Source organism: Ranitomeya variabilis, chromosome 2 (genome assembly GCF_051348905.1).
Source record: "Ranitomeya variabilis isolate aRanVar5 chromosome 2, aRanVar5.hap1, whole genome shotgun sequence".
NCBI classification, from domain to species: domain Eukaryota; kingdom Metazoa; phylum Chordata; class Amphibia; order Anura; family Dendrobatidae; genus Ranitomeya; species Ranitomeya variabilis.
Window position 1 is genome coordinate 540,089,597 of NC_135233.1, and position 21,158 is coordinate 540,110,754.

The 21,158-nt window shown below is 45.9% G+C and overlaps 1 protein-coding gene and 1 long non-coding RNA gene across 4 annotated transcripts in view; one reads left to right on the top strand and one right to left on the bottom strand.

Annotated features, from left to right (window-relative positions):
• Window positions 1–21,158, bottom strand: part of SLC12A4 (solute carrier family 12 member 4) — a 474,963-nt gene that overhangs the window by 279,646 nt on the left and 174,159 nt on the right. For all 3 annotated transcript variants that reach the window (XM_077288127.1, XM_077288128.1, XM_077288129.1), the window contains one exon: window positions 18,690–18,904. In XM_077288127.1, the coding sequence (XP_077144242.1) occupies window positions 18,690–18,904 (215 nt within the window). The remainder of the gene's footprint in view (window positions 1–18,689; window positions 18,905–21,158) is intronic.
• The window catches only part of LOC143807002 (uncharacterized), a 174,408-nt gene that overhangs the window by 60,149 nt on the left and 93,101 nt on the right, over window positions 1–21,158 (top strand). The window lies entirely within an intron of this gene.

A 21,158-nucleotide genomic window follows, 5' to 3' on the forward strand; every position in this document is an offset into this window, starting at 1 on the left:
TTCCCTTCTTGATCCTGGGGAACTTCTATCAGGACTTTTTTAGATAGAAGAGATAGGATCTCTGATTCCAGAGCCTTTTGTTGGTTTTGACCTTTTGGTGATGTTACTATAAAGGAATCCCAAGGGATTCGGTCAAATTCCAATTTTAGGCCGTATTGCACAATGTCCAGAATCCACTGGCTGGATGTTATTTGTTCCCATTTGGGAAGGAAGAATTTTATTCTGCCGCCCACTTCCTGGTTAGCGGTATTTGCGCTTCGGATTATGGGACCCGCTAAAAAAGGCACCTTTTTGCTTCGGGTCCTTCGACTCCCATCGCTCCCTTTGTTCGAACGGCTTGTTCCTGGTATAGGGGCGTCTTCTGAAGGCTCTCCTTTAAGATGGAAGATACTGGTTAGGGAAGCCTTTCTTCCTTTCTCCTGCTTTATTCAGGAGTTCATTCAGCGTTTTTCCAAAAAGGAACTCACCCTGGCAGGGGATCGCACAAAGTTTTGCTTTGGCCTGTGCGTCCCCTTTCCAGTTTTTTAGCCAGAGTGCTCGCCGGGCTGTGTTCACTAGGCCGGCTGACCTGGCTGCAAGACGTAGCGAATCCACGGAGGCATCAGCCAGGAATGCTACTGCTTCTTTAATTAGAGGGAATTTCGGCAGGATTGACTCTCTCCAGGTTCTACCTCTAATCTGTTCCTCCAGTTGCTCCATCCACACTAGTAGTGACCTTGCAGTGCAGGTACTAGATATGGCGGGCCTGAACGCCCCCGTGTTGGCTTCCCATGACCTTTTTAGTAAAGCTTCTGCCTTACGGTTCAGCAGGTCTGTCAGGACCCCTGAATCCTCCACTGGTAGGACCGACTGCTTGGTTGTGGAGGCTACAAGCGGCATCAACCTTCGGCACCTTTGACCAGGAATTCAGCTCCTCGTCGCTGAAGGGATAGCGTCTTTTAGAGGATGATGGTAGGAAACCTCTGTTTTGCTTATCCCACTCCTTTTTAATAATTTCCTTAATGGTTTGTATGACGGGGAAGGATCTACGTTTCCTCTGTCCTAGCCCCGCGAACATTATGTCCTGAGCCGATTTCTTTTCCTTTTCATCTGAGCACCCCATCGTGCTCCTGACAGATTTTATTAAGTTGTCCACACTGCTGTTGGGAAGACAAAGCCCCCCTTCAGTTATATACGTACATCCTCTGACTCCGAACTAACTGGAGATCGGGACCTGCTAAGCTGACGGGTACTGGCGCTACTTGTCTGCGCCAAACCCTGCATTTCTTCCCGGATTATGGCTCTGACATCTGATGGAGTCATTATATTTTCCTGCCGTAAGGTTTGCATGATACACTCCGAACACAGTTTTTTAGCGTAATCATCCGGGAGGGGCTGCGTACATAAAGCACATTCTTTGTGCTTGGACTTGTGTGTCCTTTTCTTAGTCTAGAGGAAGGATACAGGAGGAACATATATCAGCATATAGGAAGAGACTCTTTCAAAAACGCACCCAGTGAAGCTGACAGGAGGCGGATTTCGTTTGGTGGTAGATCCCTTCTCTGGAGGTCGACCACCACTCTTTGTGCTGCTCCTAGCGCTTCTCTCCTTGCTGGGAGAACGCTGTTGCACTGCGGGCAGGTGCGCTTCGTCGGCCGGTGAAGCCGTCTTACACACACCGGCCTGACGCTAGCGCTGCATTTTTAAATCTGCCGCCCATTCTCCTGCCTCCTCGGACCAACCCGGAAGTGCTCCAGTGACTTCCGGGTTAGACGCGCCGCTCTCACTAACCATGCGGCGGCCAGAAGTATTAAGCCGGCCGTTGCAGCGCGCGCATCCTCACGGTGCCGGGCGGACCCACGGTGACCGGACCCGGACCGTGGATGTTTGGCCAGACGAGGGGGGAGGCTGCAAGCAGGGGCTCCCCCGCCGCTGCTTCTGGAACCGCAGCCCCTGCCATTCCCTCAGACACCGGCGCAGGCGGGTGCATGGCCCAGGGATCCTCTTCATCTGTAGGTAAGCCGGGTCCCTGTAGGAGCAGGAAACCTAAACTGAGGAGGAGAGGGGACCGCCTCCTTTTATTCTGTAGGTTTCCTGTTCCTATGGGGCGGATCCCTCTCTCTCATGAGGGGTGCTGTCGTGGCGAAGGGTAAAAGAGAGCTTCCCTAATCCATTTAGCTAGTGTATATTTTGATACTCTACACCCTTTGCTCGGACCTTGGAAGGAGAGAAGCAGTGCATTATCTTTCTTCCAATTATTGGTGACCAAGATATACTGTAGAAGAGCAAGAGGTGGAATAAACAAGTGGTTCTTTTTTCACAACTGCTGTGGTGCTGTCCCCCTTCTTTACATTTATACTGTAGAAGAGATCTCCTAACATCTAACGTATGAAGTTCTTGTTCTTTAAGGTATCGTCACACTCAGCAACTTTGCAACGAGAACGACAACAATCCGTGACGTTGCAGCGTCCTGGATAGCGATCTCGTTATGTTTGACACGCAGCAGCGATCTGGATCCCGCTGTGCCATCGCTGGTCGGAGCTAGAAGTCCAGAACTTTATTTCGTCGCCAGGTCGGCGTGTATCGTCATGTTTGACATCAAAAGCAACGACGCCAGCAATGTTAGACATGGAGCTAACAACCAGAGAGAACGAGAAGTGAGTCGCCGTTACGTCACTGGATCGCTCCTGCATCGTTCTGGAGTTGCTGTGTTTGACGTCTCTACAGCAACCTAAACAGCGACGCTCCAGCGATCTAGTTTAGGTCGTCTCGTTGTCTAGATCGCCGCAGCGTCGCTGAGTGTGACGGTACGTTAAGGATTAGAAGGATTAGGAATAAAGGATGGCAAAACTATCTCCTGTGATCTATGAAAACGTGTCGCTACCTTCGGCAGATATGCTGGGTCTGGCCTAAGGACTACCCGGGTCTGACAAAATTTCTGTGTATGGGGGAAGTCTGGAAAGCGCCTGGATATCCCCTAACCTGCGAGCTGAGGTTATGGCAATCAAGAAGGCTGTCTTAAGGGTCAACATTTTGATCGAGGCATCTAGTAGAGGTTCAAAGGGGGGTTTTGTTAGAGAGGACAGAACTAAATTTAGATCCCACGGAACCGTTCTGTCTTTATGTACTGGTCTACTGACGCATGGGAGAGGAACCGCCGCCCTTTTTGTATCTGTAGGTTTCCTGTTCCTTAAAGGCGGATCCCCTCTATCGTAGTGCTGTCATGGGAGTCCGAATAAAATCCCACTTTATTAGAAATGTGTCCACCGCCATAGGATTCTCTCTGGGATTCAGTGAGCAGAAACTATCCACTTTTTTGTTGCCTCTGGTGGCAAACAGATCCACCACTGGCTGACCCCATCTGCGGACGATATGATTGAAAACGTCCTTGTTGAGAGACCATTCTCCTTGTTTTAGTGTATTGCGGCTGAGGAAATCTGCTGTTACATTTTCTTTCCCTTTGATGTGAAGAGCCGTCAAAGATCGAAAATTTGTCTCTGCCGTTTGAAACAGGCGATCCGTGATCTGCATTAGGGCCTCGGAATGTGTTCCCCCTTGACGGTTTATATGAGTGACTGCAACTCGGTTGTCCGATAGGATTCCGACGTGCTGGCCCTGCAGATATATGAGGAATTTAACAGCTAAGGCTAGGTTCCCATTGCGTTTTAGTGTGAGCGCTAATGGACAGCGTTGCACGGCGAAATTAACGCCGTGCAACGCGTCCGTTAGCCCTCCCATTGCCAGCAATGTTAAAGCGCATTGCTAGCGCGTGTCATTTTCGGCACGCGCTAGTGATGTGCCGTTCTCTTGTAGCGTGCCTCGGACGCTGCTTGTAGCGTGCCTCGGACGCTGCTTGCAGCGTCCGCGGTGCGCCCGAGGTCCGTTCCCCGCTCTCGCAGATCGGGGATCTGCGCTAGAGGGGACGTTTAACGCGACCCCTTAAAAGACATTGCGTTAGCGCAATCCGCTAGCGCTTAGCGCTAAACGGGTTGCTTTAACGCAATGGGAACCTAGCCTAATTCAACAGCCAATAATTCCCTTGATTGGATGAGGATGTTGTGAAGGGTTCCCATTACCACTGGACCACCATGTCCTCCATGTAGGCTCCCCACCCTGAAGAGCTAGCATCTGTGGTTATTACCCGAGTAATATCTGCTATCCAGGGAACTCCCGCTGATAAATTTTCTTTATTTAGCCACCATCTAAGGGATTCTAGTGTTATTGATCCCAACGTTAATTTTTTATTTAACGCGCCCCAAAACTCTGTCATGGAACAAGACTTCTTTTCGCAGGGATCTGGTATGAAATTGAGCCCATCTAACCGCTGGTCTGCATGATGTAAGGGACCCGAGTAGGGACATGGCTTGTCGAAGCGTCATAGAGGGCGTATTAATTGGTTTTAAGACATGACTTTGAATATGTTCTAATTTCTCTATAGGGAGAAGACACTTGTGTTTTCGAATTCAATATTAACCCCAACATTTTTTGAATATTTAGGGGCTGTAACCTAGATTTTTCGTAGTTTATGACCCACCCTAGGTGTTCCAATTTAGTCTTAGTAATCTCTCCAATTGTGACAGGCAGTGATGTACTGAATTCCCAACGACGAGGAAATCATCTAAATAGGGGATAGGAAGTGCTCTGTACTGAAAATGTCTAATCGTTCCCCCCATTAATACCGCTACCCTTAGGTATTGTTGGAAATCTGCATTAATGGGTACATAATAATAGGCATCTTTTAAGTCCACTACTACTATGAAACAGTTGTGAAAAAGCATTTTTATTGTTGAGTTGATGGACTCCATTTTGAAAGTATGCTTGACCAAAAATCTATTGAGACCTCTAAGATTTGTAATAGTCCTATAAGTTTTGTCAGGTTTTTGAATCAAGAATAGGGGAGAGTAAAACCCCTTTTCTCTTTCAGAGTGTGGGACCTCTATCAGAACGTTTTTAGAACAAAGTCGTCACTTCGTCTTCTAAAGCAGATTGTTCAGAGGGAGAAGACCGTAAGGGTGCGTGTCCACATTCAGGATGGCCGGCGGTATCGACGGAGCGGCGAAGCCGCTCGGCGCTAAGCCCCGCCCCCTTCTGGGACGTGATGATGCCGGATGTGTTCATTGTACACATCCGGGATCATTGCACCCCTCGCCATAGGGCCCCGTGTTATGCCTTGCGGGGACGCAGCGTCCCCGCAAGGTAAACGGACATGCTGCGATCTGAAAAGACGCGCAGCATGTCCGGAGTCGCAGGGAAGTCGGATGCGTGTTTCCACGCATAGTGGACATGGGATTTCATAAAATCCCCTCCACTATGCTGTACATCTGGATGCTGCGTGTTTGACGCTGCAGCTCTGTGTCTGACCATGGACACGTACCCTAAGGGGGTTAGCTTAAATTTATCCCGTGGGGTACGAATAAACTCGAGTTTGAGTCCCTGGAATATAGTGTTTTGTATCCAAACACTATTTGTAATTTTCAACCACTCTGCAGTAAAGTGTAACAATCTCCCCCCCACTAGTTTTGCTAGTCATTGGTCTGGTTTTTTTCTCTCTCTCGAACAACGGCGGAACATGAATCCTGTACCTCGTTTCCTCCTATCATCCCACCTGGACCGATCTCTAACCCATGAGAAGGTGCGCTTCCTTCCCCGATTGAACTTCCTTTTGTTGAAGGGACGACGATATGACCCAAATAAATTAGGAAATTTCTTTTTGTCATCCCCTGCTTTCTCCAGGAGTTCGTCCAAGGTGGGCCCAAATAAATATTCTCCCTTGCAAGGGATAGCACAGAGCTTTGCTCTTGCTTGCATATCCCACGGCCAGCATTTTAACCATAGGGCTCTTCTAGCGGCATTGGAGAGTCCTGCTGCTCTAGCTGCCAACTTAACAGAATCAATGGAAGCGTCTGACAAAAAACCAGCCCCCTCCTGAATTACTAGTAACGCTGCTAGTATAGAGTCTCTAGAGGCCCCCTGTTTCAACTGGGTCTCTAATTGGTCCAGCCAAACCATCATTGACCTTGCAGTACAGGTCGATGCCACCGCAGGTCTTAAGGAGCCTGCCGCCATCTCCCAGGTACCCTTTAGAAAGGTGTCCACCTTCCTGTCCAGAGGGTCTTTGAGGGCTCCCATATCCTCAAATGGGAGAGGCGCTCGTTTTGCCACTTTGGCAATCGTCGCATCTAATTTGGGGGCTTTTTTCCCAATTGCTGACTGTCGGGTCATCAAAGGGATACCTACGCTTCTGTGCTGGTGGCAAGGAATCTTTTTTTCTCCGTTTTTTTTTACTCACTGTTGATAAGTTGCTGTATTTTTTTTATTTAAAGGGAAAACTCTACGCTTCTTTTGTTCTAGTCCACTGAACATCATGTCGTCCTTGGATAATTAAGGCCTGGGTTCTGTTATACCCATTGTTCCTCTGACTGCTTTTACTAATTTATCTATCCTTTCCAGGGGTAAGCAGAAACGGGCAGCGTCTTCATCCGAAGAGGAGGATGATGCAGCCGAATCGCCGTAGATTTCATCCTTGTCTTCGTCCACAGACGAATTGGATATCCACTGGGCTTTTTGCCTAGAGCTTCCTGCATGTGATAGGTCTTTAATGGACTGTTTAATCTCCATCCTGACCATTTCCTTCAGGCTGGCCGCAATAGAAGAGGCTTCTTCCGCTACCTGAGGGGGCAAGTAAGGCAGTCTACACTAAATAGATCTAATGCCGTTATCCCCTCCCCCTTTCCAATACCTCACCGTCTGCTGGATACAGGGATCACATAGTTTTTTAGGGCATGAGTGAGGTAAGGGAACCCCGCAGATGGCACATTCCCTATGTTTCGCTTTACTGACGCTCTTCTTCCCATTTAACAAAACATACGAGGGGAGACCAGTCACTGGGTGAACTTTCTCGAAGATCACTTACCAGTGGTTGCCCAAAACCAGAGAGATACCGGAGTACGAGGGGGATCCTTTCTGGCTGATGCTTCAGACCCCTGTCTGGATGAGCTTTTGCGGCCAGATCCATCGCTCCTTTTATCGTGTTCCTTTTTCTTGGGCTTCTGTGATACTTCTTCCAGCAGCAGAGGCTGCTGATCCAGATCAGACTCCATCCTTGATAACTGGAGGCCAGAATCAAGGAAACACACCTGGAGCGCCATTATATAGCCCCTCATCTGGTCAGCAGATATGCTCAGCGCTCCTTCCGGTATATTATCCACCCCTCCCCAGTTGCAGGAGACCGCCCCAGGGCTTGAGGGTGAGCGGCATGCCATTCTCCGGTGGGCGCCGCCATCTTGGAGTAACTGCGCATGCGCAGAACCCCAGCAAACCCGGAAGTAACCGCCGGCTCCGCCTACCGACGTCACCCCAGCCCGCAGCACTTTCCTGTCAGCGCTGCAAGCAACGTGGGATGCCGACGGAGCCAGCTACACCCCCAGGTGGCGCCACCATGATGCCGCCGCCCCAACAGAGCCAGCATGGCACTCATGAGGAAGGGGGACCGGAAATACTTACCCCGTGCTGGTTCTGGAGACAAAACACCGCTGGTGACTGCTCCCTGCTGAATATGGAACCACCGTGCAGCCCTGCCAGGACCACCGTGAGCACTTCAGGAACTCCACACCGGCCGAGGTAGGAGACCCCCCCCCCCCCCCCCCCGCTACCTGAACCGGCCGGCCTGGGATTCCTAAGGTTTTTCTGTAGGATCCAGTCCCTTTAGGAACAGGAAACCAACTGATATGTGGGAGAGGTGCCGCCCTTTTGTATCTGTAGGTTTCCTGTTCCTAATGGGCGGATCCTGTTGTGAATTCCGTTCTCGAGCTCCCTCCTGTAGTCATGAATGGTACTTCGGTGAGTTCTATCCGTGGACTCCCTCTGGTGGCTGTGAGTGGAGCTGCTGGTTCTGAGATTCCTTCTCCAGCTGCCCTCGTTTGGGGCTAGGCTGGATTTTCTATTTAACTCCAGTCAGATCGTTACTCCATGCCAGCTGTCAATGTTCTAGTACCTGTTCAGATCTCTCCTGGATCTTTCTGTGGATCTGTCTACTCCAGCACAAGCTAAGTTCCTGCTTGTTCATTTGATACATATGGTTTTTCTTGCTAAGTTTTAGTCCAGCTTGCTATCATGAAACTATCTGGCTAGCTGGAAGCTCTGGGGGTGCAGAGTGGCACCACCGCATCGTGAGTCGGTGTGGGGGTATTTTTTGCACACTCTGCGTGGTTTTTGTAGCTTTTTGTGTTGACCGCAAAGATCTCTTTTCTGTCCTCAATCTGTTTAGTTAGACTGGCCTCTCTTTGCTAAAACCTATTTCATCCTGTGTTTGTGATTTCCTCTTATCTCACAGTCAATACTTGTGGGGGGCTGCTTTTACCTTTGGGGAAATTTCTCTGAGGCAAGTGAGGCTTTGTTTCCTTTCTTTAGGGGAAGTTAGCTCTTAGGCTGTGAAGAGGCATCTAGGCAGAGTTAGGCACGCTCCACGGCTATTTCTAGTTGTGTTGATAGGAGAAGGGTTTGCGGTCAGCAGAGTTCCCATTTCCCCAGAGCTCGTCCCGATTCCGTGTTTAACTATCAGGTCATTTCTGGTGCACCTAACCACCAGGTCCATAACAGGATCCCCTCTCTCGTGGTGCCGTCATGGGAGTCCGAATAAATAAAGATCGTTGTTTACAACAATTTTTTATATTTGGGAAGGAGTCAGAGGACAAATATCTAATCCAATCAACCTCCGCATCTATTCCTGTCACTTGTTTACTGGAATATGGATTGTAGATATTTTTGGACTATTCAGTTCTACTACTTACTTACAGTGCTGCTCACCATTATTAGCACCTTTTATTTATTTCATAGACTGGTACATTTCCATTTATTTCTGAAGATATTGTACAAAGTTATATCCTCAGGATTTTATCATTAGTAGTCCAAAGTAATACAACAAAACATTGTTTTTCAACATGCATGTTGCAATTTTAAAGAAGAAACAGAATAAACAGCATGTGCAGCAATAAAGGCACCCCTAATTAATAGTTGGCTGCACACCCTTTGGCATTGATGACAGACTCCAAATGTTTCTTGCAGCCATCAATAAGCTTCTTGCACTTATCAGCTGGTATTTTCTCCCACTCTTCTTTGCAGTTTGTTTAAGCTCTTTAATGCTTGCAGGGTTCTTTTTCCCAATGGCAGATTTCAGCTCACCCGAAAGATTTTAAATGGGACTGAGGTCAGAACTCATTGCTAGCCATTTTAGAACAGTTATTTTTTTTCCTTCTTCAACCATTCCTGTCTACTTTTGGATGTGTGCTTTGGGTCATTATTTTGCTGGAGGACACATGATCTTTTCTTACACTCTGTAGGACATTTTCTTCTAAAATCTCCTGATAATTCTCTAATTTCATAATTCCTGTGATGTGGTCAAGGCCTCCAGTACTAGATGCAGCAAAGCAACCCCACAGTATTATGGATCCTCCAGCATGCTTAACTGGTGGTAGGATGTTTGTTTCGTTATAAGCCTCATTGTGTCATCTGTAAACAAACTGTTGCTTTGCATTGCCAAAAAAAAAATATTTTTTTTTATCTGTCCACAGGACATTTTCCAGGCAGGATTGTGGTTTGTCAAGGTTCTCTTGGGCAAAGATCAGGAGTTCCTTTTTACGTCTTTTCTTCAGCAATGGTTTCTTCATTGGCCTTAGCCCAATAAAGCTCTGATTAATTTAGTGTGCAGCATATGATACTTGTTGAAACCATGACCCCAGACTGTTCCAGGCTGGCCTTCAGTTCTTTGGGTGATGTGGTGTTTTTTTCCTCCTTTCGCACCAACCTTCAAAGACATCTCTTGTCAATTTTCCTGTTTCCCCATGTCTGGGGAGGTTTCTTCACTGTACCATGCTTGGCAAACTTCTTAACATTGTGCACTGTTGAAACTGGGATACAAAGGTGTGGAGACTCAGCATTGTATCTTAATTAACCAGATGTCTTTTTTCAGCAAGCCAGAAAGAAAAAACTGTTATGTATATGTTGACTTTTGAATTTGTCTCTTTCTGGTTTTTCCAGAAAACAGACTTTTGTTCGTGTAAGCCTGTAATATTGACTTTTAAGTAGACAATTTGTTGTAACACATTGTGCTCTTATTCTGGATGACTAGCGATATTTGCTAATATGCTAATTACACAATGTCCAGGCCAGATAGTTTATTGACTTTTACAACAGAGGAGGAAAAACTATGCAAATAGATTACATAATCAAACAAACAATGCGAGTTGGTCATCACCATTCTTCCAACTGTTTGTGAATGCTGGATTGAAAGACATTTGTTATCCATTAAAAGAGGTTTTATGCCTCTGTAAGAGAGAGAGACAGAGATTCAGTCAAGACATCCAAACATCCAAAGGACCTGAGACGAAACAGCAGCCAAGACAACATAGATTTATCATTATGCAGGATGCCAGCTTTGAGGACCTTGGCCCCAGCTGGAAAAATACAGATCTGCTCCACTGACCATCGCTGAACCAGGAATGGGACCCGCTGGTCACCTGGCACCATGGATAGTTCGGATAAGCCAGGTTGTGACCCTCTGGTCAACTGGCCTTGTACCTGAATGGACTGTCATCTTCCTATGATTGTCCTTACCCTCCAATACCTGTGCATGCCACAGGTGGGGTAGTCGGCCCTGAAAGACGAAGTAAGGTTGTGACCCTCCTGTCAACTGGACTTGTATCTCAATGGACTGTCATATTCTTATGCTTGTTACCTCCTCTCTGTGTGCATGCAACAGATGGGGTAGTCGGCCCTGGAAAATCTTCAGTAACAGCTGCTATTATCCTGGTGAGTTAGCGGAAGGGCGAGACTCTAATGTGCACCATCTTGGGTATTTTGCTGGGACTGCTCTATGTGTTATCGGTCTTTTATGTGGTTCAATAAAATATTGCCACACTGTTTTACCCTCACCCTGTGTTGCCTGAGTATTGTTACGCCCACCGTAAAAATAGAGAGGGCAGTCGGTGGGACAGTCCTTAGTCCATGTGGTTTCGGGTAGCGGATCTCCACAAAAGGTCTTTGGAGATGGCCTTATACCCTTTGGAAGTCTTGGGTTTGCTAATAGCAGTTCTGAAGTCCTCAGACAGCTCCTTTGTCTTCACTATTGTGACAAAGTTACAGAGATTTGTTTTAAATTATGGTTTATAATTTGCTTTTTTTTGTATTTAACACAAGTGTTCTATACAAAAAACGGTTTCACTTGATACATTTTTTTTCATGAGATATTTCACATAATGTACTTAAACATCATGGGTGCCAATAACAATGACCAGGATTGTATGTCAAAATATGTGCAACCAGATAGAGACCAGATAAGTGCGGTGTATGAATTCTGCATATCTTCAACTTTAAATTTTTAGAAGGCTTTCTGCATTTTTGATATTATTGGTCTGCATTAAGAAAAATCTATTGAAGTCTTCAGGAAGACCAATATGGCACAGCCACAATTTCAAGACCACAAACTCAAATTATTTTTTAAAACACTGTATATATAGTTCTACATTTTAGAAACCTCGCTGTGAATGTTAAAGGGATAGCCCCATTTCAACAAACTTTAGCCCTCAGGCTGAGTTAAAAGTAAAAATAAATTAGATTCCCCTCCCCCCACTCGCCGGGGTCTGGGGCCGATATAGAAGCCATGAACCTCTGAGGTAAAGGTACTGTCACATTAAGCGACGCTGCAGCGATATAGACAACGATGCCGATCGCTGCAGAGTCGCTGTTTCGTCGTTGTGTGGTCGCTGGAGAGCTGTCACACAGACAGCTCTCCAGCGACCAACGATGCCGAAGTCCCCGGGTAACCAGGGTAAACATCGGGTTATTAAGCGCAGGGCCACGCTTAGTAACCCGATGTTTACCCTGGTTACCAGTGTGAATGTAACAAAACACAAACACTACATACTTACATTCCGGTGTCTGTCGCGTCCCCCGGCGTCTGCTTCCCTGCACTGTGTAAGCGCCGGCCCTAAAGCAGAGCGGTGACGTCACCGCTGTGCTCTGCTTTATGGCCGGCCGGCGCTGACACAGTGCAGGGAAGCGGACGCGACAGACACCGGAATGTAAGTATGTAGTGTTTGGTTTTTTTTACATTTACAATGGTAACCAGGGTAAATATCGGGTTACTAAGCGCGGCCCTGCGCTTAGTAACCCGATGTTTACCCTGGTTACCAGTGAAGACATTGCTGAATCCGCGTCACACACACGGATCCAGCGATGTCAGCGCGTGATCCAGCGACGAAATAAGGTGCTGGCCTTCTAGCTCCGACCAACGATATCACAGCAGGATCCTGATCGCTGCTGCGTGTCAAACACAACGATATCGCTATCCAGGACGCTGCAACGTCACGGATCGCTATCGTTATTAAGTTGTTCAGTGTGAAGGTACCTTAAGTGATTGGCTGCAACTATTGATGTGACATTACAGCTGCAACAGACCAGCAAGGTAGTTGGATACCGGATGTGTGAGTGAAGTGCAGTTTATGCTTTTTATTTTATTTTTTTTTTACACCTCAGAGCTTAAGGGCTCCAGTTAGATGAAAAAGAAGACGCCTTTTTATAGTTTTTAAAGAACTGTCTGTGACACGTGGCAATGTCAATGTGCCAGGTGTCTATTTTCATAATTTTATTGCTATAGCGCCAACATGTTCTGCAGCATTTTACATTTTAGAGGGGACTTGTACAGACAATAAAAGACATTACAGAATAACCATAATCATATAAAACAACAGATACCAAGAGGATTGAGGGCCCTTCTTGCAAGCTTATAATCAATGAGTTAAAAGGGGAGACACAAAAGGCGGATAGTAACAATTGCTTTCATTGTTCTGACCAGCCGTAATGTAAGCAAATCAGGTGTTCAAGTTATGCTGCATGAACTGGTTACCAACGAGCATGTGTATAAGTACAGAAACAGAGGGCTATTAAATGCATAAAAACAGATGATACAAGGATCCTCATTATGAAGAAAATTTTTAATGGGCAACACAGGGATAGTTAGATAAATGTGTTGAGGAGGTAGGCTAGTCTTAAGAAATGCGTTTTTAGGGCAAGCGTAAAACTGTGGGGATTGGGGATTAATCAAATTATCCTGGTTAGTGCATTCCAGAGAATTGGCGCAACAATCGAGAAGTCTTGGAGACAAAAGTTGGAGGGTCTGATTATTGAGGATGTTAACCTTAGGTCAGTAGCAGAACGGAGGGCAAGGGTAGGGTGGTAGACTGAGATTTGGGAGGACATGTAGGGTGGTGCTGAACCATGGAGTGCTTTGTGGGTGAGAGTGATATGTTTATATTGAACTCTGGAGTGGATGGGTAACCAGTGCAATGACTGGTTCAAGGTAGAAGCATCGGAATAACGGTTGGTGAGGAATATGATCTTGGCTGCAGCATTCAGGACAGATTGGAGAGGGGAGAGTTTGGTAAGAGGGAAACCTATTAGTAGAGAGTTACAATAGTCCAGACAAGAATGAATAAGAGCAACAGTAAGTTTTTGCAGAGTCGAAAGTAAGAAAAGGTTGAATTCTAGAAATGTTTTTGAGGAGTAGATAACAGCGAACCAGTTATCGGATGTGGGGGGGTAAATGAAAGCTCTAAATCAAGCATGACCAAAAGAAAGAATATACCTGGCTATTAGGCTCAGTAGAAGTATTTTAACCCCTTAACGACCGCCGATACGCCTTTTAACGGCGGCCGCTAAGGGTACTTAAACCACAGCGCCGTTAATTAACGGCGCTGTGGAAAAAGTGAATAGCGCCCCCCAGAGTCGGATTTTCTCTGGGGTCTCGGTTGCCGAGGGTAGCCGAGACCCCAGAGAACATGATTCAGGGGGTTTTTACCGACCCCCGAGTTGCGATCGCCGGTAATTAACCGTTTACCGGCGGTCGCAACAAAAAAAAAAAACGCGATTTGCCGTTTAATTTCTCTGTCCTCCGATGTGATCGCACATCGGAGGACAGAGAAATGTGGTCCCCGATGGCCCCCAATAGCCCCCCGATACTTACCTACCTCCCCCGGTGCTCCTCGTGTCTCCCCATGGGCGCCGCCATCTTTTTTCAGGGAAAAAATGGCGGGCGCACGCGCAGTGCGCCCGGCACCCGGCAGATCTTTGGGGTCTCGGCTGCCGGGGGTAGCCGAGACCCCAAAGAACATGATCGGGGTCTGTTTGCACCGACCCCTGTTTTGCGATCGCCGGTAATTAACAGTTTACCGGCGACCGCAAAAAAAAAAAAAAAAAGCGATCTGTAATTCTCTGTCCTCTGATGTGATCGCACATCAGAGGACAGAGAAATAGGGGGATTCGGGGACCCTAACATACTCACCCGGTGTCCCTGGGTCCTCTTCTGTCTTCTCCTGCCAGCCGGCTTTTTCATCATGGCGGGCGCATGCGCAGTGTGCCCGCCATCTGCTGCCATCTGCCGGCCGGCAGGAGAAGACGAGTTGGGGCTAAAATTAGGGTTCGGGTTAGGGTTAGGGTTAGAGTTAGGGTTAGGGTTAGGGTTGGGGCTAAATTTAGGGTTAGGGCTAGGGTTAGGGTTAGGCTACTTTCACACTAGCGTTTTTTGGCTTCCGTCGCAATGCGTCGTTGGAGAAAAAACGCATCCTGCAAAAGTGCTTGCAGGATGCGTTTTTTCTCCATTGGCTTGCATTAGCAACGCATTGCGACGGATTGCCACGTCGCATCCGTCGTGCGACGGATGCGTCGTGCTTTGGCGGACCGTCTGCACAAAAAAAGCTACATGTAACTTTTTTGTGCGACGTGTCCGCCATTTCCGACCGCGCATGCGTGGCCGGAACTCCGCCCCCCCGCACCTCACAATGGGGCAGCGGATGCGTTGAAAAAACAGCATCCGCTGCACCCGTTGTGCGGCGCTTACAACGCTAGCGTCGGTACGTCGGCCCGACACACTGCGATGGGCTGAGTACGACGCTAGTGTGAAAGTAGCCTTAGGCTTCTTTCACACTTGCGTCGGTACGGGGCGGTCGCAATGCGTCGGCCCGACGTACCGACGCACGTTGTGAAAATTGTGCACAACGTGGGCAGCGGATGCAGTTTTTCAACGCATCCGCTGCCCAGTCTATGTCCTGGGGAGGAGGGGGCAGAGTTACGGCCACGCATGCGCGGAAATGGCGGACGCGACGTACAAAAAAAAGGTTACATTGAACTTTTTTTGTGACGACGGGGGCTAAAGTTATGGTTAGGGTTGGGGCTAAAGTTAGGGTTAGAGTTGGGATTAGGGTTAGGGTTTGGATTAGGGTTGGGATTAGTGTTACGTTTGGGATTAGGGTTGGGATTAGGGTTACGTTTAGGATTAGGGTTAGGGGTGTGTTGGATTTAGGGTTTTGATTAGGGTTATGGTTAGGGTTGAGATTAGGGCTGTTTTGGGGTTAGGGTTGTGATTATCGTTAGGGTTGTGATTAGGATTATGGATCGGGTTGAGATTAGGGTTAGGGGTGTGTTGGAGTTAGGGTTGGAGTTATAATTTGGGGGTTTCCACTGTTTAGGTACATCAGGGGGTCTCCAAACACGACAGCCAATTTTGTGCTAAAAAAGTCAAATGGTACTCCCTCCCTTCTGAGCTCTGCCGTGCGCCCAAACAGTGGTTTACCCCCACATATGGGGCATCAGCGTACTCGGGATAAATTGGACAACAACTTTTGGGGTCCAATTTCTCCTGTTACCCTTGTGAAAATAAAAACTTGGGGGCTAAAATCTTTTTCGTTGGAAAAAAAAATATTTTTTTATTTTCACTACTCTGCATTATAAACTTCTGTGAAGCACTTGAGCTTTCAAAGTTCTCACTACATATCTAGATAAGTTCCTTAGGGGGTCTAGTTTCCAAACTTTGGTCACTTGTGGGGGTTTCTACTGTTTAGGTACATCAGGGGCTCTGCAAACGCAACATAACACCCACAGACAATTCTATCAAAGTCTGAATTCCAAAATGGCGCTCCTTCTCTTCCGAGCTCTGCCGTGTGCCAAAACAGTGGTTTACCCCCACATATGGGGTACCAGAATACTCAGGACAAATTGGAGAACAAATATTGGCATCCAATTTCTCTTGTTACCTTTGTGAAAATAAAAATTTGGAGGCTAAAAAAATCTTTTTTGTGGGAAAAAAAATATTTTTTATTTTCACTACTCTGCATTATAAACTTCTGTGAAGCACTTGGGCATTCAAAGTTCTCACCACATATCTAGATAAGTTCCTTGGGGGGTCTATTTTCCAAAATGGGGTCACTTGTTGGGGGTTTCTACTGTTTAGGTACATTAGGGGTCTGCAAACGCAACATAACGCCCGCAGACAATTCTATCAAAGTCTGCATTCCAAAATGGCGCTCCTTCCCTTCCGAGCTCTGCCGTGCGCCCAAACAGTGGTTTACCCCCACATATGGGGTACCAGCATACTCAGGACAAATTGGACAACAACTTTTGGGGTCCAATTTCTCTTGTTACCCTTGTGAAAATAAAAACTTGAGGGCTAAAAAATCTTTATTGTTAAAAAATATATATTTTTTATTTTCACGACTCTGCATTATAAACTTCTGTGATGCACTTGGGCATTCAAAGTTCTCACTACACATCTAGATAAGTTCCTTGGGGGGTCTAGTTTCTAAAATGGGGTCACTTTTGGGGGGTTTCTACTGTTTAGGCACATCAGGGGCTCTCCAAACGCGACATGGCGTCCGATCTAAATTCCAGTCAATTTTGCATTGAAAAGTCAAATGGCGCTCCTTTGCTTCCGAGCTCAGCCATGCGCCCAAACAGTGGTTTACCCCCACATATGGGGTGTCGGCGTACTCAAGACAAATTGTACAACAACTTCTGGGGTCCATTTTCTCCTGTTACCCTTGGTAAAAAGATCATTTTTGTAGAAAAAATGCGATTTTTTTATTTTCACGGCTCTACGTTATAAACTTCTGTGAAGCACCTGGGGGTTTAAAGTGCTCACCACACATCTAGATAAGTTCCTTAAGGGGTCTAGTTTCCAAAATGCTGTCATATGTGGGGGGTCTCCACTGTTTAGGCACATCAGCGGCTCTCCAAACGTGACATGGCGTCCGATCTCAATTCCAGCCAATTCTACATTGAAAAAGTAAAACGACACTCCTTCTCTTCCAAGCTCTGCGGTGCGCCCAAACAGTGGTTTACCCCCATATATGGGGTATCGACGTACTCAGGAGAAATTGCACAACAACTTTTGTGGTCTAATTTCTCCTGTTACCCTTGTGAAAATAAGAATTTGTGGGCGAAAAAATCATTTTTGTGAAAACAAATGCGATTTTTTATTTTCACGGCTCTACGTTATAAACTTCTGTGAAGCACTTGGGGGTTCAAAGTGCTCACCACACATCTAGATAAGTTCCTTGGGGGGTCTAGTTTCCAAAATGGTGTCACTTGTGGGGTGTTTCCACTGTTTAGGCACATTAGGGGCTCTCCAAACGCGACATGGCGTCCGATCTCAATTCCAGCCAATTCTGCATTGAAACAGTCAAACGGTGCTCCTTCACTTCCAAGCTCTGCGGTGCGCCCAAACAGTGGTTTGTCTCCACATATGGGGTATCGGCGTACTCAGGAAAAATTGCACAACAAAATTTGTGGTTAAATTTCTGTTTTTACACTTGTGAAAATTAAAAAAAATGGTTCTGAAGTAAAATGTTTGCAAAAAAAAGTTAAATGTTCATTTTTTTCTTCCACATTGTTTTAGTTCCTGTGAAGAACGTAAAGGGTTAATAAACTTCTTGAATGTGGTTTTGAGCAGCTTGAGGGGTGCAGTTTTTAGAATGGTGTCACACTTGGTTATTTTCTATCATATAGACCCCTCAAAATCACTTCAAAGGTGATGTGGTCCCTAAAAAAAACATGGTGTTGTAAAAATGAGAAATTGCTGGTCAACTTTTAACCCTTATAACTCCCTAACAAAAAAAAAATTGTTTCCAAAATTGTGCTGATGTAAAGTAGACATGTGAGAAATGTTATTTATTAACTATTTTTTGTGACATATCTCTCTGATTTAAGGGCATAAAAATACACAGTTTGAAAATTTCAAAATTTTAAAAATTTTCGCCATATTTCCATTTTTTTCATAAGTAATCGCAAGTAATATCGAAGAAATGTTACCACTAACTTGAAGTACAACATGTCACGAAAAAACAATCTCAGAATCAGCAGGATCCGATAAAGCGTTCCAGAGTTATAACCTCATAAAGTGACAGTGGTCAGAATTGTAAAAATTGGCTCGGTCATTAAGTACCAAATTGGCTCTGTCACTAAGGGGTTAAAACCAAATATATTTCCCATGTTTAACTTTTGACTTTGGTTTTGGCATCAAAATACTAATGCTAAGTATTGACCAAATCTGCAAGGTGTTTAAACATAAGCCTTATAGGATTTTTTTTCTTTTTTTTTTTTTAAGGTATAAATTAGGAGCTTATAGGTTACGTCAATGAAAAGTGGCATGAAGGCTAAAGGGTTAAGAAAAAGGCCAAAATATTGAAAGGTTTAAAGGATATCCCAATGTAAATACATTTCTATCATTTTAAATTAAAAATTGTATACAGATTTTTAGATATAAATAACTTTTATTATCCTCCCTTTACCTCCATAGTCAAACTATGATCTTAACGAAGACGTTCAAGATTACAAACAAAAAGCACAAATCTGATACACTAAGACAAGGTATTATTCATATTCACCTGACAAGATGCCACTGGCCGCTCCAGGAATGCCAGAGATTTCACTGACATTGTTATGAAGAAAATACTCATCACACGAGCCACTTGAGAAATTTGTAGACCCGCAGAACAGTTCAGACAACTTAGTTGCCACTGTCACATTATCTACATTCACGGTCTTGGCACATAAATTAAACTGGTCTCTGGCGAGGGTTCGGTTTCCCAGCACACAAATGCTATTGAAATGAAAAAGAGACACAACACTTAGTATAACACCACACAGTATAAATACACTGTGTGGAAACAAACTAAAATCAATTAGCCTCATTAAGAAAAAAAGGAAAGTAAAAGAAAATGTTAGTCATACATTAATGGTCCTATTGAGTACAGGATTTTCATACAGTATATATAATTCTATGTGCATTCCTAAAGCAAAATACGTATCTTTTAATAAGGGAAAATTGGGCTTAGAACATTTAAAAAGACCAAGCCCTGCGAAAACAGTTAATTGAATCGGGTCCAGTGGGGTTTCATTTTTGCAAAACATATTATTTAGCTTAATGTTTAAGTCTATGTTCATTTCATATTCATACGCCTATCTGAGGCAGGCAGCAAGACGTTGTCTATTGCAGTTTCATGCCTGATTCAAATAGGAAGATACGTCAGAAAAATTTTGTTACTCCATCTGCATCATTACAGTCAATGACTCAACAAATACGCCCGGATCCATTTTTACAGGGCTTCAGACATGATCCGAAATGGACCACTGACATGGGTATAAAACACGATGTTAAACCGGACAAAAGTTGAAAGACTGTTTGGCGGTTTTGTGTATTCTCACCACTAATAGAAAAATGGGTGTAGTTTTAAAGGGAGGCCGACAGTAGGATTTACTCCCTAGAAGGTATTAGGAGCCTTAACCCTGACACTATCCTACAAGGTATGTAACCCTGACACCATCATACAAGGTATGTGACCCTGACACCATCCTACAAGGTACGTGACCCTGACACCATCCTACAAGGTACGTGACCCTGACACCATCCTACAAGGTACGTGACCCTGACACCATCCTATAAGGTACGTGACCCTGACACAATCCTACAAGGTACGTGACCCCAACACCATCAGACAAGGTGCGTGACCCCAACACCATCCGACAAGGTGCGTGACCCCGACACCATCCGACAAGGTGCGTGACCCCGACACCATCCTACATGATACGTGACCCTGACACCATACTACTAGGTGCGTGACCCTGACACCATCCAACAAGGTAAGTGACCCCGACACCATCCTACATGATACGTGACCATGACACCATCCTACTAGGTGCGTGACCCTGACACCATCCTACAAGGTGCATGACCCAGACACCATCCTACAAGGCACGTGACCCTGACACCATCCTACAAGGTGCATGACCCTGACACCATCCTACTAGGTGCGTGACCCTGACACCATCCTACAAGGTGCATGACCCAGACACCATCCTACAAGGCACGTGACCCTGACACCATCCTACAAGGTGCATGACCCAGACACCATCCGACAAATTGCGTGACCCCGACACCATCCTACATGATACGTGACCCCGATACCATTCCACAAGGTATGCGACCCCGAAACCACTGCACAAGGAAGGCGACTCTTAGAAAATGCATAGAGCAAATTGTGTGTAAGCTAAACATGACTTCTAAATATATCAAACTGCTCCACAGGTAATGCAAATAAAACAGGTAATAATGTCCACCGCTGCCAAGTGCCACAACTTATGAGGAGCAGCTAAAGCACGTCTGTTCAGGGTCTCAAATAAGCCAAAAGAGATAAGAAACTTGAAAAAAAAATTAATTTCTAGGGACATTTATATATTTCAAACAAATTATCTGTGGAGACTGTCAAAATTAAACACAGAAAGCCAAGAGTTCAAGAAGCACTCCCATCAAAGGTTTTATCCTCTTAATATATTGCAGTCATCATATTATATACCACTGTGTGCTTACAATTGCTCATTTTGCCTTCATACCCACTAAATTCTTCTCTTTTCTCTGCTCTATATACAAACATGAAGTCTCTTTTCCCTGCAAAAAATCATTCCGCTCTTCAACTCCTAAGGCTACTTTCACACTAGCGACGTGCCGACGAAACGACGCTAGCGTTGAAAGCGCCGCACAACGGGGGGCAGCGGATGCAGTTTTTCAACGCATCTGCTGCCCCATTGTAAGGTCCGGGGAGGAGGGGGCAGAGTTCCGGCCGCGCATGCGCGGTCGGAAATGGCGGACACGACGCACAAAAAAACGTTACATGTAGCGTTTTTTGTGCCGACAATCCGCCAAAACAAGACGCATCCGTCGCATGACGGATGCGACGTGTGGCAATCCGTCGCAATGCGTCGCTAATGCAAGTCAATGGAGAAAAAACGCATCCTGCAACCACTTTTGCAGGATGCGTTTTTTCTCCAAAACGACGCATTGCGACAGAGGCCAAACG